Source organism: Nilaparvata lugens, unplaced genomic scaffold (assembly GCF_014356525.2).
Source record: "Nilaparvata lugens isolate BPH unplaced genomic scaffold, ASM1435652v1 scaffold2617, whole genome shotgun sequence".
In the NCBI taxonomy this organism is placed as follows: domain Eukaryota; kingdom Metazoa; phylum Arthropoda; class Insecta; order Hemiptera; family Delphacidae; genus Nilaparvata; species Nilaparvata lugens.
Genome location: NW_024090325.1, coordinates 1 through 27,177, shown reverse-complemented (window position 1 = coordinate 27,177; position 27,177 = coordinate 1). Strand labels below are relative to the sequence as shown.

Sequence of the window (27,177 nt, the reverse complement as noted above, 5' to 3'; positions counted from 1 at the left end):
TAGGGTGTTTGCACACAGAGAGAGGTCAGCGGTCTGAGCGGTCTCAGGAGGTTTATATCCATATCCTCTCAAGAACGCTGCAACTTGAAACATCAGGCGTTCTTGGTGAAATGAAATAAAATGAAGATATACTTCAGGAGGCAGAATTACGACTTTTTAGCACTTTCCTTTACTACTCAACCTCGATTTACTTTTGTGCACACACCCTAAATAATGAATCAATATTTTCGTTCCTGTAACATAAATTAAGAGCATTACAAGTTTTCAATAGGAAGCAATACTTTTCATGCAGTAATTAATCTATATTTTATAAGAACTATGAGTCGAAACAAGGTTATCAATATTATATGTGCAGGTTTAGTGAATTTAAAATAAAAAGGCATGCCACTTGGGTAAAAAATTGATAATGAACATTGAATGATGAAAGTATTAGAGCTGCCCTGAAGAATAGTAATTACAGCAGAATTTCGAGGTACTAGGTCAAAGCTTAGAGTTGAACTTTGGGTTTGTTTATTTACAATGGGTAGTTCCATTGTCAGTCATCATATCAGCAGTGATCATGCTATTTCGCCATTGCTTGCTACAATTTGATTAGTACAAATTGAGTTGATTCGGAACTAGCTGACTGAATCCATGAAGATTTTTTGCCTGTTCTGAAATTTTGGGCATAGCCTATCGCTTACTTTTTGTTTCACATGTCAAAAAGTTCAAAGACTGTCAGGAAACATAATATGCTGGCAATGAAGCCAAATACAGCATAGTAAAAAGGATGCAATATAAACACATTCACACTATACACTGCTCTGCTTTTGACACTTTCACTCCACAACACAACTTGAAAGTTTCTGTCCCCTTCAATTTGCGCAGCATAAGTGTGTTGTCAAGTAGGAGAACGACCTCTTCATTTTCATGCCGTTGTATCCTGTCTGCATGCTTGCGTGCGAAGCGCCCAATTTCCGATGAGACCAACTCCACCTCCAGATCTATGTGAATCTCGGCGTTTCGGATGGAGCTTGTAGTATCAACGATGTTCCTCAAAACTTTGTTCTGGAACCGTTGAGTAACATTCACATTGCTCTTGCTGGCACAGCCCCACAGCTGTATTCCATACATCCATATGGGTGTCAGGATCTGCTTGTGTTTGAATGAGATGACGATATCCTTTACTAGCCAGAGTTAGGTTTTGTTCGCCTCTGTACCACACCCATCATTCAAATTTAGTTTGATCATTGATGTAAGGTTATGTCAAGTAGCTTTTCTACAAGACAAACCGTCTGAAATAGAATTATTGTATCTTGTATCAATACCACAGAATCTCAAAAGATTTTTACTAGTAGTTCTGTGAACAGTAGACCTCACGCAGTATTCTCATCCACAAGTACCTGATTGAAACTATAGAACTTATGGAGATACAGCAATAGACTGGCTTCTCCACAAATCTGTGTAATCATTTGTCAGCTGATTTATGATAAATAATTCTATAGTCTGATTTTTACTCTAATATTGGCGTATGAAGGTCCTTTTTCCTTTTATATTATGCTTGAAATGCAAAATTTCTAAAAACGATGTATATACTTCGGAGCGCAATTAAAAAAGGAACATACCTGTCAAATTTCATGAAAAACTATTACCGCGTTTCGCCGTAAATGCGCAACATATAAACATTTAAACATTAAAAGAAATGCCAAACCGTCGACTTGAATCTTAGACCTCACTTCGCTCGGTCAATAATTATTTTTATCGTCTAACGTTGCTAAAATTGATGCTCTAATGAGACTTAGGCTTGTGCATGGATAGAGTAGAATAGAATAGAATATAATAATATGATGCATGAGAGAGATAATGATGAGAGATGGATGAACTTTAGTTTCAGGAATATTCTGAACGACTGTGGAGTGAATTTCAAGAATATAAATTGGAGTTAATTTGACTGACCATGAGTGGTCACCCTTTCAATAGGAGTACCAAGTGCAAGTCGCACATTCATATCAGAAAAAATTTAATATGAGATTGCATCTAATTGAGTATGGAATGATACCCTTCTTGGATCAAGCAATTCTCTTATACAATAATATGTTAATAGAAAGCATCTTTTACAAAAGAAGAAGAAGGAAAATCATTAGACAATAATTCTGTCCTTACAAAATTAACAATCAATAGAGCATTGAACAGTTGTAACATGAATTGAGTAATCTATAGGTGAAGCATAGAATATGCATGTAACACAGTTTCTTTTCATTATCTTTTCTATATTAAAAACACAATTTTTACATTCATTAGTATTTTTCTCATCATTTCTATTTCCATTTTCATTTTTTAGTATTTTTTTAAAATGTATTCTATCTTTTTCATTTTTTAGTATTTTTTTATTTTATTTTTTATTTGTAATTTTTTCTAGTAAATCTTTTTTTCTTTTTTATCTTTTTTCTTTTATTCTATTTTTTGTAATTTTTTTATTTCATTTTTTTATTTGCATTTTTTTTAGTAAATCTTTTTTCGTATTTTTTTATTCCATTAATTTTTTTAAAATTTTCATTTTTTTTGTTATTTGTAATTTTTTCTAGTAAATCTTTTTTAACTTTTTTTGTAAATCTTTCTTTTATTTTTCCATTGGATTTGACAATAGCTTAAAGATGCTATGTAGTTGAATTGCTCCATGCAAAAGGGGCATTAGACCATTTTTATCCAATTATCAACATTCTGTGATTTCTATGTGTCAACTTTAAATTTTGAAGAGCTCAAGTGACCAAAAAGTACTGAAAGAATAATTTCAGTAGATAATTTATATGCCATAATTGCATAGATATTTATATGAAATTTAGAAGAACATTGTTATCAAAATAGTGTTTAAACATAAGATTGCAACTATTAGATGGTCTGATACACTTCTTGCATGAAACAATTCAATCATCTAATACAATAAGTTGATAAGAAGCATCTCTACAAGTAAAAATTGTAGGTAAATCAATACAAAATGACTACCTTTACAAGATTAACAATCAAAAGTCTAATAGAGAAGCATGAAAGATGCATGTCATCCAGTGACTATAATTTCTGTAATTTCTATAAGTTTGGTATTAAATACAAAATGTACGCATTGAAGATGTGTGTGAATGTAGCACATTTACATTTTTAATTCTTTTACGAGTGAAAATTATATTCAATAGTGGCAACTTTGAAGATGTGTATAGCACAGCAAGCTCAGGTTTAACTGAACTAGATAGAGATGTCTATTTTCTGTTGATAGAAAAATACATACAACTGGCAAACAGATTCCAAAGAGTGAAAACTCTAGGATTGCAAAAATGAGAGGGATCAAGTGCTTTATAAGAGCTGCTGCAAGCATTCGGTACTGCTTTTGGATGGGTGACCGCTTCAAAAATGTTTTCATCCAAGTATTCCTTGCGAATATTGTAATTATATTATACACCAAATATCGTGAATATTATTAATCCACTCGGTGATTTGTAAACTATCAAAAATGAAGGCTCATTCATCTCTCAACATCATCCTTAAGATTGACTAGCCCAAGGACCAAGACACAAAAGGCGTATCTCAGAAGAGTCGGCACGACTCGAAAGAAGAGGAAGCTCTCCGATTGGCTGATTCTTGATACCTCAAAACAATTAGCCAATCGGAGAGCTTCCTGTCCTGTCGAGCCATGCCGACTCGTCTGAAAAACGCCACATGTGTCTCGGCCCTAAAGGTGGCATCTGGATCTCGGTATTAACTTCTATAATATAGCTTTCTATATTTATATTCTATAGCTATTCTATATATTTAATCTTTTCAATACTACAGCTTTTACTTTCCTTGCCCTATTACCACAGGTAAGGAAAGTATTGCTTTCCAATAAAAATTGAGGTACCCCAATTTCCAAATTTCTATACGTTTCAAGGTCCCCTGAGTCCAAAAAAGCGGGTTTTGGGTATTGGACTGTGTGTATGTGTGTGAGTGTGTGTGTGTGTATCTGTGTACACGATATCTCATCTCCCAATTAACGGAATGCCTAGAAATTTGAAACTTAAGGTACTTACAATATAAGGATCCGACACGAACAATTTCGATCAAATGCAATTCAAGATGGCGGTTAAAATGGCAAAAATGTTGTCAAAAACAGGGTTTTCCGCGATTTTCTCGAAAACGGCCCAACGATTTTGATCAAATTTATAACTAAAAAAGTTATGGATAAGCTCTATCAACTGCCACAATTCCCATATATGTAAAGGAGCTCCACCCCATCTATGCAAAGTTTGATTTCAGATTCCCATTTATCAGGTTTCGGATACAATTTAAACAAAAAAAATTCAAGTGGAAAAGATTGAGCATAAAAATCTCTACAATTAATGTTCAGTAACATTTTCACCTAAAATCGAAAAAAAGCGCGAAGTTCGAGAAAATTAGATTATTCGATTATTCAATTGCAAACTGTTGATTCTATTAAATCATTCACTATGCAGAGATAGCAGATCTCGTGTGTCTGCAGCGTTATTGTCCTGTCACCAGCTGACTCAGATCTTTGAATAGTAGACTTGAGATGCGCGTGAACACTAGCGTCAGTTTATCAATTAACGGTAAGGAAAGTTGTGTGAGTGAGCCACACCAGATTTTTTAGTATAAAGACTAATGAGCCAATTTTTACTTTCCTTGCCCTATTACCATAGGTAAGGAAAGTATTGCTTCCGAAAAAAATTAAGGTACCCCAATTTCCAAATTTCTATATGTTTCAAGGTCCCTGAGTCCAAAAAAGTGGTTTTTGGGTATTGGTCTGTGTGTGTGTGTGTGTGTGTGTGGTGTGTGTGTGTGTGTGTGTGTGTGTGGTGTGTGTGTGTGTGTGGTGTGTGTGTGTGTGTGTGTGTGTGTGTGTGTGGTGTGTGTGTGTGTGTGTGTGTGTATGAGTGTATGTGCGTCTGTGTACACGATATACTCAGATCTTTGAATAGTAGACTTGAGATGCGCGTGAACACTAGCGTCAGTTTATCAATTAAATCGCACCCTCTAGACATCAGATCAACGTGCAGGTCCCCATGAAGATCGCTGTTCCTGACATACTAAGGAGAATCCACATTGTTCCTCAGCACCTTGTTTTGGAATCATTGTATGTCATTGATGTTGATGTCTTTGGTACACTACCAAAGTTGTAAACCATACGTCTATACTGGCTTCAATATCTGTTTGTATAGGAGTACTTTGTTTCGGATTGAAAAGTTGGAGAATCTTCCGCTCAGCCAATAAAGATTCTTTTCAAGATCTTCTCTCTTCTTCTCGGCATGAGCCTTCAGCGAAGCTTCACGTACAAGGTCATACCCAGATACTTTGCATCATTAGCAACTTGGTTGTACCATATCCATTTTTTTGGAAAACTTGGAGCTATTTTTAAAATTCAACTATTTTTTGACAATTTAACACTTCTAGGAACTCACTAAAACACAATATTTTCTTAGCGAAGATTGCATACGGTATTTTGTTTTATTACAGTGCTGTATTTGGCTTCATTGCCAGCGTATCATGTTTTCCCTGGCAGTCTTCTTACTTTTAGACAAGTGAGACAAAAAGTAAGCGATAGACTATGCTTAAGATTCTAGAATAGGCAAGAGATCTGCATGGATACAGTCAATTACTTCCGAAACAAACAGTCAACAAGTTTAGTATCAACTGAATTCGTACTAATAAAATTGTAGCAAGCATGAGCGGCGCATGCCTGTTTGGACAGAGTTATTGGGTTTAACAGTTAGTTAGTTAGTTAATAAATAATAATGATTCAGCATCAAGTGATTCAGAGCTTTTACCCAACACGGTTTAAATTTACAAATTCACACTTTCTTTTAGTTATTGTACTTTCACTACTTTCGATAATTTACCAAAAAAGTAATATGCATAAAAATATGTGATTAAACTCATTAGGGTACTTATTATTAAAGTCAACTACAAAGTAATTTTAATATAGGCTACTAAGAAAGACTATTATTGGGTGAAGAAATTAACTTACTGTACTAAAGCAAAGCTTTTAGGCCATGAAGGGCTCATTGCAAAGATTGACTGTTTATCACATAATAATGTCTGCAAGTTGTTAGTGCTAACATATAATAATCCATAACTTCATTGAAACTATAGTAGTAGAACTATTTTTTGATATGATATAATGTGAAATCATTTCTCTTATAATAAATTGAAATAAGCTACCATAAGGCTTGCTTCCCAAATTATAACCTACAAGTTACTCAGCGTTTTCAAAGTTGTAAAACTAGGTTATGATGGATCAATTTCTAATTCAGATTAGAGATTTTTAATTTGTTCAACTTTCAACTTATAGTTACAGAAAAATATAAGTTGAAGTCATAAAATGTGTAAAACTCACCTCACATAGCCTTAAAAGTCGGAAGTTGGTTTCCACTTGGTACGTCTATAATGTACGTCAGACGGAAAACGAAACGTGTGAAAGCCTTTGGCATCATTGTAACAACGATTTGGTGCGGAGCAACCCCTATAAGTGTTATTTTATTAAAATTACAGTGGCAAAACTAGCAAATTCATAGCATATTCAATGTAAACACAAATGAAGAAAGAGAAGAAAGACGGAAAGCCTTTGAAACAAAATGGCGATTGCATGTGCCTTCGTCATCGTCACTGCCTTCTAATAAGAAGCAGTGTCACCACTTGCCAACACAGAACTGAACGGTGGCGCTGATGAGCATAGCATGTCTGGTCACAACACTTCTTGTAAAGTAGATTCTACATTGTAAAAGTTGACCGACAATCAATGTTCTCGAAAAAAGACCCACATTAACAGAGTATTTTGCAGAGATGGTACAGATCACAAAAGAAGGAATACTTTTTCTTTCTTCTCTGTGTACAGATATAATAGACCTTTCTTACAATGTTCACGTTATTGTTGAGGACAATATAGAAATACAAATAACTAGTAGTTCTGCGAACAGTAGACCTCGCTCATGAATAGCCTACAACTTTCAAACTAATGAGAAGGGCCATTAAGAAAGTATAGTATATTGTGAAGATTTACCCATGTCAACTATTATTTTCTCCATTGAGAGTGCTAAAGACATTGTTTCCAGGGACACCTTACTTTTAGACAAGTGAGACAAAAAGTAAGCGATGGACTATGCCCAAGATTCTAGAATAGGCAAGAGATCTGCATGGATACAGTCAATTACTTCCGAAACAAACAGTCAACAAGTTCAGTATCAACTGAATTCGTACTAATAAAATTGTAGCAAGCATGAGCGGCGCATGCCTGTTTGGACAGAGTTATTGGGTTTAACAGTTAGTTAGTTAATAAATAATAATGATCAGCATCAAGTAATTCAGAGCTTTTACCCAACACGGTTTAAATTTACAAATTCACACTTTCTTTTAGTTATTGTACTTTCACTACTTTCGATAATTTACCAAGAAAGTAATATGCATAAATATATGTGATTAAACTCATTAGGGTACTTATTAAAATCAACTACAAAGTAATTTTAATATAGGCTACTAAGAAAGACTATTATTGGGTGAAGAAATTAACTTACTGTACTAAAGCAAAGCTTTTAGGCCATGAAGGGCTCATTGCAAAGATTGACTGTTTATCACATAATAATGTCTGCAAGTTGTTAGTGCTAACATATAATAATCCATAACTTCATTGAAACTATAGTAGTAGAACTATTTTTTGATATAATATAATGTGAAATCATTTCTCTTATAATAAATTGAAATAAGCTACCATAAGGCTTGCTTCCCAAATTATAACCTACAAGTTACTCAGCGTTTTCAAAGTTGTAAAACTAGGTTATGATGGATCAATTTCTAATTCAGATTAGAGATTTTTAATTTGTTCAACTTTCAACTTATAGTTACAGAAAAATATAAGTTGAAGTCATAAAATGTGTAAAACTCACCTCACATAGTCTTAAAAGTCGGAAGTTGGTTTCCACTTGGTACGTCTATAATGTACGTCAGACGGAAAACGAAACGTGCGAAAGCCTTTGGCATCATTGTAACAATAATTTGGTGCGGAGCAACCCCTATAAGTGTTATTTTATTAAAATTACAGTGGCAAAACTAGCAAATTCATAGCATAGTCAATGTAAACACGAATGAAGAAAGAAGGAAAGTCTAAAACAAAATGGCGATTGCATGTGCCTTCGTCATCGTCACTGCCTTCTGATAAGAAGCAAAGTTACCACTTGCCAACACAGAACTGGACGGTGGCGCTGATGAGCATAGCATGTCTGGTCACAACACTTCTTGTAAAGTAGATTCTACATTGTAAAAGTAGACCGACAATCAATGTTCTCGAAATGAAGTCCACATTCACAGAGATGATACAGATCACAAAGTAGAAGGAATACTTTTTCTTTCGTTATTGTTGAAGACAATATAGAAATACAAATAACTAGTAGTTCTGCGAACAGTAGACCTCGCTCATGAATAGCCGACAACTTTCAAACTAATGAGAAGGGCCATAAAAAAAGTACAGTATATTGTGAAGATTTATCCATGTCAACTATTATTTTCTCCATTGAGAATGCTAAAGACATTGTTTCCAGGGACACCAGACTTATAAATGTCTCTCAAGGAGGTACCTTCATATCATCCACATATTTACAATATTACAAATTTTCCAACAATTAATTATAAGGAATCGGTCAACAGACAGAAAAATAGAATATGCAGTAGGCAATTTAGACGATGAATCGTCTCACAGACGATAGTGAGACGGAAATGATTCTAAATAACATGGGTTTGTTGTTGACAATGACAGAAGGTTGCTAATAATGTTTTTCATGAAAAGTGGATTCAATGTTATGGCGGCTTGTTATGCCTATGCAGAATGTTTATGCTCACAAGTCGGTTTCCGATCTCATACTAAAGTGAAAACAAGAGCTAACTAAGCTGTGATGTCTCCGGCCGGTTCGGTAGGTCTAGAAACTATTCATCTATGAAACAGGGAAATATCGTGTTGAAAAGGTTAGAAATGGTACAATCAAGTGAGAAGTTTTCTTCAATTAATAAATACAGTATGATTTGGAGCGGCTCAGACGTTTCAAGGTTCACAGCTGACAACTCTTGTCCTCTATCGATAGCATTCTAACGATACCATTAATTCAATACAGCACATTTTAGAGCGGCACAATTTATATTAAAACCGGAGGTCTTATCAAAAATCGTTACACATACGTTTCTGCGCCTTGTTTCAAAGAACTTGCATACCAAATTTCATCCAAATCGGACAATAACTGCGACTGTAACTGCAGTACAAACAAACAAACAGACAAAAGCCGATCGAGTCGAAACTAAGACCTCAGCTTCGCTTCGGTCAATAAAAGGGATCACTAAAGTGAAGCCCACTGGGACACGCCAAGAAAATGTGGGAAAAACAGCTGCCCTAAGGCGAAAATCCCTAAGTCTCATATTATAGCACGACACTTGTTGGGTCAACCTCTATCCATAGCCCGAACATCAACCAAATCTGGGAGATTTGCATTTTTCATGAAATCCATAGATTTTTGCAAAAATAGTCAAACATTGAAATCGCTCAAACTCTGAGGAATGATAGTAGTTGACGAGAGGAACAATAATATGTCATCACATTGGCAAAATTCACTCCTATTCTTGAGTTATAAGCATTTGAAGATGGGTGATTTTTCTGATCTGAGAGTGGAGGAAACATTTTATGTTTCAGAAAATAACTCGTCCTGTATTGTAGTGAAACGTCTCATATTATAGCACGACACTTGTTAGGTCAACCTCTATCCATAGCTCATCAACCAAATCTGGGAGATTTGTCATTTCATGAAATCTATGAATTAAAGTGTTGCTTTACTTGTCAATCATTCAACAAATCAGATAGCGCATCCTTTTCAACCTCTGCAAAGTTTTTGACAATATAGAAATACAACAACTAGTAGTTCTGTGAACAGTAGACCTCACGCAGTATTCTCATCCACAAGTACCAGATGTCAACTGTTTTAAATGTTAACAAACTCAGTTCACGTTTGAATTTGTATTCCATATGATATAATTCATCCAGTTCCGTGATGATCTTTCTATCTGATGAAAATTAATTTTTTAGAATCAAAAATATTATAATTTCTCCAGCATTATTTAGTTCATTTGTTTATTTTTGTTCACCTATTAAATTAGTTTTTTCGAATGTGAGAATATTGATACTGATGGGCACGCATAATAATACCATGACTGCAAAACAAAATATTGAAACCAAAGTCCTTAAAGCTGCGATTAGACCAAATTTATTTAAAAAATGTTAATAACTCAATCCTTTTAGATTATATTAGATTGAACATAACTTATCATACACATGATGAACATATTATGTGTTTGTCAACATCCGTTCAATCTAATAGAATCTATAAGGATTAAGTTATACGGTAACCATTTTGTTAATAACTTTGGTGTAAACCCAGCTTAAAGATGCATACCTCTTTAATGTCTTTGATTATTGAAACTATAGACCTTATACAAATACAGTAATAGACTGTCTTCTCCACACATCTGTGTCATCACTTGTCAGCTGATTTATGGTGAATAATTCTATAGTCTGATTTTTACTTTCCTTGCCCTATTACCATAGGTAAGGAAAGTACCTACCTATTGCTTTCCAAAAAAAATTAAGGTACCCTGATTTCAAGTTTTCTATAAGTTTCAAGTCCCCCTGAGTCCAAAAACATGATTTTTGGGTGTTGGTCTGTGTGTGTGTATGTGTGTGTGTGTGTGTATGTATGTATGTCTGTGAACACGATAATAACCTGATTCCTAATCAACCGATTGACTTGAAATTTTAAACTTAAGGTCCTTATACCATGAGGATCCGACAATAAGAAATTCAATAAAATTCAATTCAAGATGGCAGAAAAAATGGCGGATAATTACTAAAAAACCATGTTTTTCACGTTTTTCTCGAAAACGGCTCTAACGATTTTCTTCAAATTCATACTATGGATAGCTATTTATAAGCCCTATCAACTGGCATGAGTCTCATTTCTGAGAAAATTTCAGGAGCTCTGTAATATTCTTGAGAAAAATGGCGGATAATGACGAAAAAACCATGTTTTTCACGGTTTTCTCGAAAACGGCTCTAACGATTTTCTTCAAATTTATACCATGGATAGCTATTTATAAGCCCTATCAACTGGCATGAGTCTCATTTCTGAGAAAATTCCAGGAGCTCCGTAATATTATTGAGAAAAATGGAGAATAATCACAAAAAAACCATGTTTTTCACGGTTTTCTCGAAAACGGCTCTAACGATTTTCTTCAAATTTATATCATAGATAGCTATCTATATGCCCTATCAACTGACATGAGTCTCATTTCTGGGGAAGTTTCAGGAGCTCCGTAATATTATTGAGAAAAATGGCGGATAATGACTAAAAACCATGTTTTTCACGATTTTCTCAAAAACGGCTCTAACGATTTTTTTTTCAAATTCATACCCTGTATAGTTATTTATCAGATCTATGAACTGGCATGAGTCTCATTTCTGGGGAAATTTCAGGAGCTCTGTAATATTCTTGAGAAAAATGGCGGATAATGACGAAAAAACCATGTTTTTCACGGTTTTCTCGAAAACGGCTCTAACGATTTTCTTCAAATTTATACCATGGATAGCTATTTATAAGCCCTATCAACTGGCATGAGTCTCATTTCTGGGGAAGTTTCAGGAGCTCCGTAATATTATTGAGAAAAATGGAGAATAATCACAAAAAAACCATGTTTTTCACGATTTTCTCAAAAACGGCTCTAACGATTTTTTTCAAATTCATACCCTGTATAGTTATTTATCAGATCTATGAACTGGCATGAGTCTCATTTCTGAGAAAATTTCAGGAGCTCTGTAATATTCTTGAGAAAAATGGCGGATAATGACGAAAAAACCATGTTTTTCACGGTTTTCTCGAAAACGGCTCTAACGATTTTTTTTTCAAATTCATACCCTGTATAGTTATTTATCAGATCTATGAACTGGCATGAGTCTTTTTCCTGGAGAACTAATGGGGGGTCCACCCTATCCTTGAGAAATGGACTTTGTAACCTCCATCTCGTGCATGAGGTAGGTAGAGCAGTTTATAAAAAGTACACAGTCATAGTCAAGATATTTCATCTGTAGAACAGCTGTTTTGACGACTTTTAAAAAAATCATCTAATTTCACAATTTACACGAAGGAAAAAGTACTCTGAAAACAATAATTATATATACACATATACAGTAGTCTGATCGTAGTTGCAAATAATATGTTGCCACCAATAATTGTCATGATGTTATTCCCCTAAATTATTCTCGTTTGAGAATGAGGCTTACAGTTCAATGAGCAAGGAAAGTTGTGTGAGTGTACCACACCAGATTTTTCTAGGGATGGGTATCGATACATCGATGTTTAAAAACATCGATGTTTACTGTTCGATGTTTTTCACTTATCGATGGTTTTACCTAGACATCGGTCATCCGATGTTTTTCCCAACTAAAAAGTAGAAACAATTCTAATTCTTTAATTCGATACAAGTTTTTTTTTTATTTTTTTGTTTGATGAGGATTATTTTAAGCAATAGTAACAGAATTATAATCATTATCTTTATCATATTTAGTGTAGTATTCTGTTTAGTGTTTTTCGTGAATATAGATCACTCTTGTGAAAGATCTCGCATAAGTTTTGATTTCCTGCAGATTGCTATTCTTATTTTTCAATCAGGCTCTCTGTATTTTTATTTGAGACTGTTGGATACTCTTGAAGATTTACATTACTTCTGTGGTCCGTGTCAAGGTTAGATAGTTAGTTATTTAGAATTGAATAAGAGGTCGGATTCTTCGTTTCTCGAAAGAGGAAAAAAGAGTTTTTTCTTACTACAATTATTTCCTCAACATGTGTTTAACACTAATTAATCTAGCTCTGGAAAAGAGGTCCTCGTATTGTAAGGAGTGCAGATATCAATAAAGAAACTTAATCCATTTCCATTTCCTAAAAAATCTATCAGGTATTGAATGAATACGATATGAGTATCAATGATTGCTAAAATTAGCTTAGGGTGAAATTTCAACACCTAATCCTCAAGGATATCCCGAGAGGTTTCAGACTAGACCATGAAGATGACAAATCTTATGAACTAGAGTTGATGTATCTTTCTAGTCACAACCTGACTTCAATTATTCGAAAGACTGTTACTTGAATACCACAAGTCCAAAATTGCTGTGATTCCAGTTAGTAACTGTTAGAATATTGGAACAATAGCTCCAGATAAAATTGTAGTCAATTTAGAAGCTCTTTTTTTGCTCTACAATCTGAGATCAGATAGAGCGCTCTATCTCATATTCCAGATACACCTGACAACAATGCTCCTTGTATTGTGAAAAACACCTAGTTTTCAGCTTCAAGCATCATCACCAACTACATTGTCCTCACATTGTTTTTTCGCACAACGACATAAGTTCTTGAGATTATGTTCTATGAGAATCACCCGTAAGATACACTTCATTTCAGTATTTCCTAGTGGAGAGGCGCGCTTAAGGACACCTCAAGGATCAAAGTTTCAAACACATAACTTTTGACACAATGCTCAGATTTCATCCTTCACACTTCATCCTTCTCGGCCTAAGTACCTACACTCAACAATAAATTTTCAATTTTTTGACCGAATTTGACTGTTGATGCATGATTTTGAACCGCCTTGGCGAGCCGAGAAGAATGAAGTGTAGTACGATGAAATCCGAGCATTGTGACAAAAGTAAATTATAAGTGTTTGAAATTTTGATTTTTGAGGTGTCCTTAACCGTGCCTCTACTAGGAAATACTGAAATGAAGTGCATCTAATGGGTGATTCTTACCCATGAACTTATGTCATTGTGCGAAATATCAATGTGAGGACAAAGTAGATGGTGATGATGGTTGAAGCTGAAAATTAGGTGTTTTTCACAATACAAGGAGCATTGTTGTCAGGTGTACCTGGAAATCTATATGACATAGAGCGCTCTACCTGATCTCAGATTGTATAGCACAAACATACGCCTAGAGGGATTTTGAAATATACATCTAAATTGTAACAATCGAAAGATATTGTTGATCAAAAACTAAAATTCATCAAAATTGATTTTTTCTTCAAATTTCAATCATTTTTGAAAAATAATAACCAAGTACTCATTGGAGATAGAGAGTTCCGAGTGATCTCATTTTTTCAGAATTTTATAATCTGGGAAAAATTTGGCAGAAATAGCTGAAAACTGGAAAATGAGCCGAAAATACGAGATTTTTGGGCTATTCTGTATCTAGCACAAGGAAATCTTGCATGAAGAAATTGGTTCTGGACTCCTCTCATGTACCCAAATAATATATTGAAAAATCAGAACTACAATATAAATTGCAAGCACACCCCCTTTTTTATGTCTATATTGACTGGACTAATAGTATCATCCATAAAAACGTAGGGCAATAAACGATGTTTAAAAACATCGATGTTCAAAAACATCGATGTTTACTGTTCGATGTTTTTCACTTATCGATGTCTGGATGAAAAAAACATCGATGTTCAAAACATCGATGTTTTGTCTTTCGATACCCATCCCTAATTTTTACTCTAATATTGGCGTATGAAGGAGGCTACAGGCTACTTTTTCCTTCTATATTATCCTTGAAATGCAAAATTTCCAAAAACCTTGTATATACGTCGACGCGCAGTTTAAAAAGGAACATACCTGTCAAATTCATAAAAATCTATTACCGCGTTTCGCCGTAAATGCGCAACATATAAATATTTGAACATTAAGAGAAATGCCAAACCGTCGACTTGAATCTTAGACCTCACTTCGTTCGGTCAATTAATTAACAAAATATTTGATCTTAATTATACAAATTAATTATTTAAAAAATATATTTTATTGACGAATAAAATATAAGTGATTATTATAAACAAGAATGAATAGTTGATATCACTTTAGATATACCAGTATCAGCTATGGAAGTATCAGTGCGGATATACCGGTATGTCAGGCAGTGGCAAGGCGGAGAATCGGCAACACTGTTTTCCTCTACAGTCAAGTGTAAAAATCCTCGATACCCTTTTTGAGAATGGACAACTCAAGGTCCAAACTTCACCGTTTCATGTGAAAACATTACAGAAATTCCTCAACTTTCGCATATTTCATCACATTTCTTTGCTCGAAATTATTGTAAAACTCTTCAGTTTGTAGATTGATATGATGATTCATCATTGAATTCTATTCTTACTGGTAATTATCTTCAACGCTATAGTGAGGTCCACGTTATAATGGCAATAATTGTATGCTATCCTTGTCTATCATTCAACAAAGCTGATCCCTTTCTTTCTTTGCTCTGTTGCCAACCCGTCTTTTAACAATGTAGAATTAATCATTTATTAACAAAATATTGCATCTTTATTATAAAAATTCATTATGAAATTATTCTAAAATATAATTTAATGCTTAATAGAATATAATTGATCATTCTAAACGAAAATGAACAGTTAATATTAGACTACATTAATAAACCTGTATCAGCTAAGGTCTATTGACAAGACAGGTTCGGCAACGTTGTTCTCCTATCTTTCTCCATTGCCATTATAACGTGGACCTCACTATAGAACGTGAAATGGATTTTGTATTGTTGAACACATGAATAAGGTATTTTTGATAAGACGACTACTATCTTGAAAACTCTCCCAATGTAAACGTTGTTGGTAGAGTACTAGTTTTTAGTAGAGTAGAGTGGGATAGTCCTCTACCACTTGCCTTCCCCCACCACCGCATCTCTTCTCACTCTACTCTACCACTACTATGCTAATCAAAACAGTCTCGAACTAGTAGAGTAGAGTCGTGCCATAGGCTATTAAGTTTAAGAACATATCAATAATGTTTAAAACTATCAGTTTCAGCATATTTCAATGCTTTATGTAAAACTGGTTTGGCTGAACGGCAATAATGAATGTTTCGTATTGACATTTTAAGGTTAGTTCTGTTCACTAGACAACACACTTTACCTACTCGACCAAGTAAGAATAGTTGAGTTAGCTCGGTAGAGTTGGTATGCCAGTAACTCGACCACTAACTCTACTAGTGAAAACCAGACTTTAGAGTTTGTACTATAGTTTCAAACGAGTTCCAACTCGAGTTTGGTGTACTCTCCGAAGACCGAATGATCGGGGGCGGGGCTAAATAGCAACAGATTGGAGGCCAAGTTGACGAACACCAGATGGAAGAGCGGAGAGGCAAAGGCGCGCTCAACGAACAGCGCATGCGCACAGCAAGCAGACAACAAAAGAGCGGCTGTAGACGCGCGTCTACTTCCTCCTGCAGACTGCAACTACAAACAAATGAGTCATTCATTCATTTATTTGCATGAAAACTATTTTCTCAAAAAGATACAACAGAATATCAGCATCACGACTATACATCTAACTCGTTTGTTATTTTCATTAAAAATAACTAATAAATATTGGTCTTAAAAAACCAATAAGACTCCCTTCTGAATATCTATACAGAGAATTTCTGGTATTTAGTATACCACATCTGTTTGAATTTGAATTATTGAAATTTATTTATTTGAGACCACATACTTTTCCTTTATCTGCGGTGCACATGTATGGTGCACGAAGACAAATTAGAGAACCCCTTGAGGAGCCTCGTCTCAGGACTACTGCAGCTGCAAATCATGCTTTTTCCAGGGGGCCCCGTTTATTCAATCAACTTCCTCTATCAATAGTCTCTGCACCAAGCTTTTCTATATTCAAAAATGGTGTCCGTTGTTTCTTTGAAATGAGGCAAAATTGAAGATTGATGTATTTACAAGGTCTTTATGTTTACTTACTCTCTTTTACATCATTAATGTTCCAATACCGTACGGTAAAATTGAGGATTAAGTGCATGACAGTCTTTTCTTTGTTGCTTTTTATTCTTTCTATGCATTCTGTTAGTTTTTCTCACTGTGTCCATTATCATTATTTTGTTTTTATATACCAGATTCATTCAATTTTCAGTGACTCTGAAAGAACAATTTTAATATAATAATGAAGAAAATTATTTTATTTATTTTCTTTTATAAGATTAGATTAGATATAAATAGGTATGATTTTGTTTATACCAAAATAGATTGTAAATTTAGTTATTTGTTGATTAAAAATTATCCTTCTTGTTTTGTTTTGTTGAATTTTGGTTTAATATTTACAATATTTATAACAAATAGTGTTAAAATAGAACACAATTGATTCAGTTTATTTTAGTTTTGTTGAAGGATTTTTTAGTTTATTTTATTGTAGTTAGTTTTTTGTTTTGTTGAATGATATTCCGGTTTGTTTGAATGTGTTCTGGTTTATTGTACTGTAGTCCAAGATAAAATTATTATGTTAAGCGACTCATCCCTCAGCACAAGCATTATGCTTAAAGAGGGATGAACCATTAATGTTTCTTTAGGAGCACTTACCTTTCATTATTATTATCATTAATTATTATATCATATTTTATTTTAATTTTTTAATATTGTATTTATTTTATCTACACATAGGGTTCTGTTTATTTATTATTTTATTATTGAATGTTTGATGATTATGAAATGCTTTTGTGTTTTTGAATGTATTTGTAATGTAATTCATTTTAATTGGTTGAATAAAGCATTTATTTATTTTATTTGATCTGTAGAGTGCGGCAGTGAAACTTTCTTTATTTAAAAGTAAATAAAACTCTTTGTATGGATCAGAAAGTTTGTATTTATTTTTTCTACACACATATATAAAGTTTTGTTTCAATCAGTTTTGAATACCAAATCAAGTAGGTGACATCCCCCATTCTCCATACACTGATTAAACCGATTTCTGGCGTTTGTCATGACTCCTGCCAGCATTGCAGGCGTTATGTTAGCAATTTCTTCCCTGATATTGGTCTTCAAATCTTGTAGGACACCTAGGATACCCCCAAAATTTCAAACACTCATAACTTTTGACACAATGCTCGAATTTCATCATACTACAGTTCATTCTCCTCATTGCCTTTTCCGCATCTCCTCTTTCACCTCAATACTCATTGGAGATAGAGAGTTCTGAATGATCTCATTTTTAATTCAGAATTTTATAATCTAAAAAATCTGGTGTGGTACACTCACACAACTTTCCTTGCTCATTGAACTGTAAGCCTCATTCTTAAACGAGAATAATTTAAGGGAATAACATAATATTAGGCAACCCTCAAGGCTCTTGACTCCAATGAATCCAAGTTCAAATTGGTGAGGGAGTGCCACAAAGCACTCAGCAGGCTTGCAGCACGCAACTCTGTGCATCTTGGTTGGGTACCTGGCCATGTAGGCATAGGAGGTAACGAGCGTGCAGATGAGCTTGTTAAGCGGGGTTCCAGTATGCCATTCTTTGGCCCAGAGCCAGGCTATGGCATAAGCAAAACAACTGCCTTCCACACAATAAGTAAATGGTCCAGGGACTTACATCACCAGCAATGGCAGGGTCACCCTGGTCAAGCACTTGGCAAAAGGCTGCTGGCAGACACAAGCCCTCGCTTCACCAGCTGGTGAGTCTGGGTAGAGGTCAGGTCAAGCAGTTGATTGCCCTGATAACTGGACACGGCCACTTCAGGAAACATCTCAACACAATTGAACTCAGAAATGAAAGCCAGATGTGTAGGCTTTGTAATCAGTCTGAAGAAACTGCTAAGCATATCATACTGGATTGCGAAAGTCTTGGAGCTAGAAGAAGGGCTCTGGCTGCAAGCAACCAGGTGAGGAATAGGATGTTAGTATAGGGAAAAAACTCCTGGATCTTGTAAAGGACACAGGAGTTGGATTGCCTAACTAACATACTTTGGGACACACAATAAGCTTCGGTTGACGTGTGAGGTTCTTTGAACCTTTGGATCTTTGAATCCGTCCCTTCAAAAACATAAACATAAACATTCAGTTATTAATTGCATGCGTCATTGCATACAACTAATTGACCGAGCGAAGTGAGGTCTAAGATTCAAGTCGACGGTTTTGCATTTATCTTTATGTTGATATGTTTATATTTATGTTCCGCATTTACGGCGAGCCGCGGCAATAATTTCCATGAAATTTGACAGATATGTTCCTTTTTGAACTTCAAGTCGACATATATACATGATTTTTTTTGAAATTTTGCATCTTAAAGATAATACAAAAGCAAAAGGAGTCTCTTTCGAACGCCAAAATTACTGTAAAAATCAGACTTTGAAACTACTAGTTATTTCAAGTTTGTTGCAAGCTCACCTGAAAAGATTGATGTAGAACAGCCGACTGAGTCGGTTGACTTTCATGTCGACTAGGCCACAGTACAGAGAATCGGCTGTGAACACAACTATGTAGGCCACAAACCAAACGCAAGCGCCCACTTTTGTCAACTGCAACATTTTTACACATAAACAACATAAATTCAATATTCAAACTACCACATATTCTATAATAATAATAAAGGAAAGAACTGGATTATACACCTTTGAACAACTCAACTTGACTTGAAATTTTGCATAAAACAGCAAATTTTTATGGTGTAATGTACTACATAAGAATACATTTTATTCAACTTTTATTTGAATTTAGTTTACACAGCTTACATAATTCTTTTCAGAATTAAATTCTCTACAATTTTTATTGCGAAAAAATATTTGTTTACTGGTCATTAAAGAAAGTTATTGGGCATCAAACGTAGAAGTCTGTGTTTTTCTACTTAAATTTTTTGCATATTTCAACTTTTTTCTCAAAAACTACTCACACTACAGCTTCCAGACTAGTTTTATTCAATTTTTCAGATATTTTTCCATATGAATCCAGCATAAGTTTTTCAAAAACTAGTCCCCAAACAATTCAGCATCGGTGTATTTCACCAGAGGAACTGAATTCCGGGCGAAATCTTTCACTCTGTATAGCTCGCTAATGAAGCGTTTATGGATATATGTTTATATGAACTTTTTTTCTTATTTTTACCTCTACTATCACGTATCAAAATATTTTACCATAATTATGAATCACCCTGTATAACAACAAAATGATGAGTTAATTATCACATTTCAATCAAAACATAGACATCAATAATGATGACTGTATTGTAATAGTGGCATTATAATAATTGGTCACGTAGAAAATATTGATTTCCTAAACCAGCAATGACAGCTGAATTGCTGTAATCAACTTGGTTGAATCTCGAAAATTATAATATTTAGAATTTAGAGAATTGAAAAGTGAGAATTTAGTTTCAGCGCATGTCAAGACAATAGACGAAATTGACTGTTTCGAGCGCCATAGTGTAAGATTCAAGTCGACGGTTTTGCATTTATCTTTATGTTGATATGTTTATATTTATGTTCCGCATTTACGGCGAGCCGCGGCAATAATTTCCATGAAATTTGACAGATATGTTCCTTTTTGAACTTCAAGTCGACATATATACATGATTTTTTTTGAAATTTTGCATCTTAAAGATAATACAAAAGCAAAAGGAGTCTCTTTCGAACGCCAAAATTACTGTAAAAATCAGACTTTGAAACTACTAGTTATTTCAAGTTTGTTGCAAGCTCACCTGAAAAGATTGATGTAGAACAGCCGACTGAGTCGGTTGACTTTCATGTCGACTAGGCCACAGTACAGAGAATCGGCTGTGAACACAACTATGTAGGCCACAAACCAAACGCAAGCGCCCACTTTTGTCAACTGCAACATTTTTACACATAAACAACATAAATTCAATATTCAAACTACCACATATTCTATAATAATAATAAAGGAAAGAACTGGATTATACACCTTTGAACAACTCAACTTGACTTGAAATTTTGCATAAAACAGCAAATTTTTATGGTGTAATGTACTACATAAGAATACATTTTATTCAACTTTTATTTGAATTTAGTTTACACAGCTTACATAATTCTTTTCAGAATTAAATTCTCTACAATTTTTATTGCGAAAAAATATTTGTTTACTGGTCATTAAAGAAAGTTATTGGGCATCAAACGTAGAAGTCTGTGTTTTTCTACTTAAATTTTTTGCATATTTCAACTTTTTTCTCAAAAACTACTCACACTACAGCTTCCAGACTAGTTTTATTCAATTTTTCAGATATTTTTCCATATGAATCCAGCATAAGTTTTTCAAAAACTAGTCCCCAAACAATTCAGCATCGGTGTATTTCACCAGAGGAACTGAATTCCGGGCGAAATCTTTCACTCTGTATAGCTCGCTAATGAAGCGTTTATGGATATATGTTTATATGAACTTTTTTTCTTATTTTTACCTCTACTATCACGTATCAAAATATTTTACCATAATTATGAATCACCCTGTATAACAACAAAATGATGAGTTAATTATCACATTTCAATCAAAACATAGACATCAATAATGATGACTGTATTGTAATAGTGGCATTATAATAATTGGTCACGTAGAAAATATTGATTTCCTAAACCAGCAATGACAGCTGAATTGCTGTAATCAACTTGGTTGAATCTCGAAAAACCCCTAAATTTTATCATAAATATTATTTAATCAAGGAAACTGTTTGTTTTATTGAGATGATGAATACGACTAATATTGTAGTCAATAATGTAACGAATGGAATGACATATGATAGATCTTTCCCCGATTAATGGTTACAGAGATAATTGATTTCCTGTTTACTGTTTAATATGGAGAAGAGAGTCAGCCGCGCTGTACCGCGTCGGCTGTTTCCCCTTCCACGGCGTCAAATCAAATCGCAAATACGTAACAATGTAGATCAGTGGATTTGCAATGGAAGTGGCTACATTAATTATGAGGCTCATTTTTCTTTTAAATCACTTGCTTCGAAGCTAATCGGAGAAAACAAAAAAATAAAATCGCAACCCCCCTAAATTTTTACATTTATATTATTTTATCAAGAAAACTGTTTGCTTTATTGAAAAAATGAATAGTGCTAATATTGTAGTCCATAATGTAACGAATCGAATGACATATAATAGAACTCTTTACGATCAATGGTCACAGAGATATTTGATTTTCCGTGATTACCTGCATTTTTCATGTTTTAGGGGGCTGGGGGAAAAGCTCCAGGGGGATTTCTTGGGACTTTTGGGGGAATGACCCTTTGGGAGGGTTCTATCGATGGTGAGAAATTCAGCTTTTATTTAATTTTCGGATCGAAATTGCTTTTTTGGACCTTCATTGACTGGGCTAAATGGTTAACATCCATAGACCTCTAATAAACGCAAAACGAATCACAATGAACTATTCTACCAAGTTTGTTATTACACATTCCCAATGATTTTAACCTAGAAAAATTCACTTTTCAAAAACATTCAATTTATCACGAGAAATTTTTCTGAATAACTACTTTCAATGACAATTTTTGGATATAAAGTGCCAAACAAAACTTCTTTGAAATAGAATTTATGATCAAATCCCGTTTGTTTCAAGCTTTTATCACCTTTTGTTCTGGAGTTATGATTTTTTATGATGCCATTGTAGCCGCTGAGCCAATTAACTATCATTAAAACTGAACTATAAAATTGCTTTTTCACGACTACTTCATGATAAAGACTTGAAAATGGTCTCAATCTCCTCTTTACAACCAGCCAAATGAGAATATTCATGAAAAAGCAACGAATAATATTTTTCATAATTGATAAATTCAAGATGGCGGTCATAACTGGTAAATTCTTTTATACAGAGTGTTTCAGAAGTATCCTTGGAATTTTGATAAAATTTGCTAACTTTTTTGTCTCTTGTGAACGGTTTTCGGGAAATTTGCAATCAAAAATTTTAAATGGCCGCCATTTTGAAAATTCACGTTGAAAAATTTTTATTTTATTTTTTAAAGTTGAGTCTTTATAGCATAAATATTCATGCCAAATTTCAGATAAATACAACATTTCGTTCTTGAGATAAAAATTCCTAAGTGAAAAAAACAAAATGGCAGCTATTTAAAATTTTTTATTGCAAATATTACCGCTGAGTTTTGGACACATCAAATACAACATTTGTAGTCTCCTATCATCCAGGAACAATACCCTAAAATGTTCGACACTACTTCTGAAACACTCTGTATAGATTTCTATTCAGTTATAGTGAGAGATATCGGATCGATTCTACCACCAAAGTGTTCATAACTACCCAAAGTATGATGTTCTAGATATTAATCTCATTTTAATTACTTTTTCCATGATTAATTCAGTTTCAAAAACTTGGAACATACAATCTTCGGGGACGAAATTTCACTTTCTACTCTGTAAATCTTCTCACAGTGAATATAACCTACTATTACTGAGACTGTGTTGTAGAATATAGAAACCGGGCAAACGACTATCTAAAGAGAAATGAAAGTGAAAAATAATTGTATTATTTTAAAATATGCCAGCGAGGCCAGCGGACATCTTGAAGCCAGGTGAAGGGTTCGCACAGCTTACAGACTAATTCAATTTATCACGAGAAATTTTTCTGAATAACTACTTTCAATGACAATTTTTGGATATAAAGTGCCAAACAAAACTTCTTTGAAATAGAATTTATGATCAAATCCCGTTTGTTTCAAGCTTTTATCACCTTTTGTTCTGGAGTTATGATTTTTTATGATGCCATTGTAGCCGCTGAGCCAATTAACTATCATTAAAACTGAACTATAAAATTGCTTTTTCACGACTACTTCATGATAAAGACTTGAAAATGGTCTCAATCTCCTCTTTACAACCAGCCAAATGAGAATATTCATGAAAAAGCAACGAATAATATTTTTCATAATTGATAAATTCAAGATGGCGGTCATAACTGGTAAATTCTTTTATACAGAGTGTTTCAGAAGTATCCTTGGAATTTTGATAAAATTTGCTAACTTTTTTGTCTCTTGTGAACGGTTTTCGGGAAATTTGCAATCAAAAATTTTAAATGGCCGCCATTTTGAAAATTCACGTTGAAAAATTTTTATTTTATTTTTTAAAGTTGAGTCTTTATAGCATAAATATTCATGCCAAATTTCAGATAAATACAACATTTCGTTCTTGAGATAAAAATTCCTAAGTGAAAAAAACAAAATGGCAGCTATTTAAAATTTTTTATTGCAAATATTACCGCTGAGTTTTGGACACATCAAATACAACATTTGTAGTCTCCTATCATCCAGGAACAATACCCTAAAATGTTCGACACTACTTCTGAAACACTCTGTATAGATTTCTATTCAGTTATAGTGAGAGATATCGGATCGATTCTACCACCAAAGTGTTCATAACTACCCAAAGTATGATGTTCTAGATATTAATCTCATTTTAATTACTTTTTCCATGATTAATTCAGTTTCAAAAACTTGGAACATACAATCTTCGGGGACGAAATTTCACTTGTAAATTTACTCTGTAAATTTCTACTCTGTGAATCTACTCACAGTGAATATAACCTAATATTACTGAGACTGTGTTGTAGAATATAGAAACCGGGCAAACGACTATCTAAAGAGAAATGAAAGTGAAAAATAATTGTATTATTTTAAAATATGCCAGCGAGGCCAGCGGACATCTTGAAGCCAGGTGAAGGGTTCGCACAGCTTACAGACTAATTGAATTTCAACACTGGATGAACAATGAAATCGATTTCAAAGACTAGCGTTCTACAATAAACAAAAATTGGCTAATATATTTCAATTTCTATTTAGAAATAATAGTTATTGTTTTTGTCTGTCACAACCTTGTATTATTTTTGTGTTCATGGTGACTTAAATTGGACTAAATTAAATTAAGACCCAGACTGTACCAATTAATCAATCACTTCCTGAAACTAATAAGATTCAGTAAAAATTTACAGCAATTTACATTCAACTCCACATTCGATGAACTGCTATCTTATTAAATCACAAACAAGATGAAGAATTCCAAATTTATTCATTCAATGAAACACACGAGGCGTTTTTCAGACGTGTCGGCACGACAGGACAGAAAGCTCTCCGATTGTGTGATTGGGTTGACGTATCGAGAATCAGTCAATCAGTGAGCTTCCTGTAATGTCATGCCGTGTCTACTCGTATGAGAAACTGCCTCGTGTGTCTCGGCCCTTAAACTAGTGAGCTCCCCGGGCTGGAGAACTCGCTCTCAAGATGCTGCTGATATTGTCAGATGTTCTATTGAAGGCAGTGGAAATACAAGATAAATAGTTCAAGTTTCATTTTGTTATTAATTGCTGCATGTAATTAATAATCAAACAATAATAATAATGATTGTGATTCTGAAATAATTTTGGTTCTATTGTTGTGTGTACCATTTCCTCTTTAATTTATCGATTCAATATAAATATATTATTATAGGCTGGATTTTAGCATTATTTCGTTCAATAAACAAAGCTATAGCTTATCCCATATGATTGGGATTAGGCGTACGGTAGCCAAAGAAGAAGAAGAAACAACGCTATAGCTATTGATTCAATAACTTTATCCAATCAATAAATCTTTATTGGTTTCTCAAACATATTTATAGAATCCATAGCTATGGAACGATTTATCTGTTCTATGAATCTGGCAACATGGCATGATCCAAAACCAGCACTTTCGTAAACAAACTTTATACATGGTTCCTATGGTAACCAACCAAATCTTGGATGTTTATTCCATGCTTCTTGTTGTGAGGTAATTTCCTACGGTACTGACAATGTCAAAGATGTCATCTTTTGGCTCATGTATCCAAAACAAGATGGCTGACACAAAATAAGGGCTATCAATGCTAAATATAGTGCAACTTTGATTCTGTTTTGTTTTTAAAATACTAGTGATCTACACTAAATTTAATTTTATTTTGTAATTTAATTTTTCTAACTTAATTTTTTGATTGCAACCAAAAATTTGACAAATTTATCCATTCAATAAATATTTATAGGCTGGATTTTGGCACTATAGTTTATTGAGAGATTTATGGATCCAATAAGTTTAAGGAGCGTTCTAGAAACGCATTTCTCATATTTATCGATTCAATAAAGTTATTGTATGGATAAACGGCTTATGGATCGACTGAGAAACCAGGCATATATAGTTTATCGAGAGATTTAAGGATTCAATAAGTTTATGGAGCGTTCTAGAAACGCGTTTCTCATGTTTATCGATTCAATAAAGTTATTGAATGGATAAACAGTTTATGGAACGACTGAGAAACCGGGCATAAATCTATTATTATAATGCCTTATCCACACTCTCGCCAAGTCGCTCGCCATCCACACTGCAATGTGACGAGTGCCTGGATGCGATTATATTTGTGGATGCTCGCCTGGACAAAAATCGAAGGCATCCACACTCTCGTCATTATTTGTGAGCACTTGGCGAGAGTGTGGAAGCGGCATAATGATTGTCTCATGCACTTTCAATGTTATACTGTTACATCGCCAAAAAATACGAAGGAGTGAGCCAATTTTGTTGTTGGTCAGCAAACTCGATCTGTATAATAGCTCAAAGAATATGTGTTGGGAATTTGAAGTACATTGATAAAAGCAATCGAAATTCATCGTAGAACAAACCCACAAACGGTCTATAGTGAGGTCCACGTTATAATGGCGGTGAGGAAAGATAGGAGTACAGCGTTGCCAATTCTCTGCAATGCCACTGCCTTCCATTGAGGATAGATAGCTGATACTGGTATATCTGTTGTAATATTTTAACTGTTCGTGTTCAAAATAATCAATTATATTTTATTTGCCAAGAAAATATTTATTCAATAATTAAATCAAAAAAATTATAATTGAAATTGAATATTTTTCTGATTGATTATATTTCTACATTATTAAAAAATCTGGTGTGGTACATTCACACAACTTTCCTTGCTCATCGAACTGTAAGCCTCATTCTTAGACGAGAATAATTTAGGGGATTAACATAATGACGATTGGCGGCAAAATATTTGCAACTACGATCAGACTACTTTATATGTGTATAAAGAGTATACTACTTATATGTGTACCTATATTACTTATACTACGTGTATGTGTGTACTAAATGTGTATACTACATATACTACTTATATGTGTTTTCAGAGTACCTACTTTTTCTTTTGTGTAAATTGTGAAATTCGATGATTTTTTTCAAAAGTCGTCAAAACAACTGTTCTACAGATGAAATATCTCGACTATGACTGTGTTCTTTTTATAAACTGCTCTACCTACCTACCTCATGCACGAGAAGGAGGTTACAAAGTCCATT

The 27,177-nt window shown here is 33.9% G+C and overlaps 1 protein-coding gene across 6 annotated transcripts in view; it reads right to left on the bottom strand.

The window, feature by feature from the left end:
• Positions 1–20,721, bottom strand: part of LOC111051952 — a 39,501-nt gene extending 18,780 nt beyond the window's left edge. The window contains exons 1-2 of one of the 6 annotated variants that reach the window (XM_039444054.1): positions 19,251–19,486; positions 14,851–16,331 (exon numbers count right to left, since the gene is read on the bottom strand). In XM_039444054.1, the coding sequence (XP_039299988.1) occupies positions 16,082–16,331; positions 19,251–19,390 (390 nt within the window). In that variant the 5' untranslated portion in view covers positions 19,391–19,486 and the 3' untranslated portion in view covers positions 14,851–16,081. Of the gene's footprint in view, positions 1–6,358; positions 6,603–7,901; positions 8,137–14,850; positions 16,332–19,250; positions 19,512–20,556 lie in introns of those variants that run through there. The other 5 variants (XM_039444055.1, XM_039444053.1, XM_039444052.1 and 2 more) reach the window with 5 other exon arrangements.
• Positions 20,722–27,177: the final 6,456 nt, after the last annotated feature.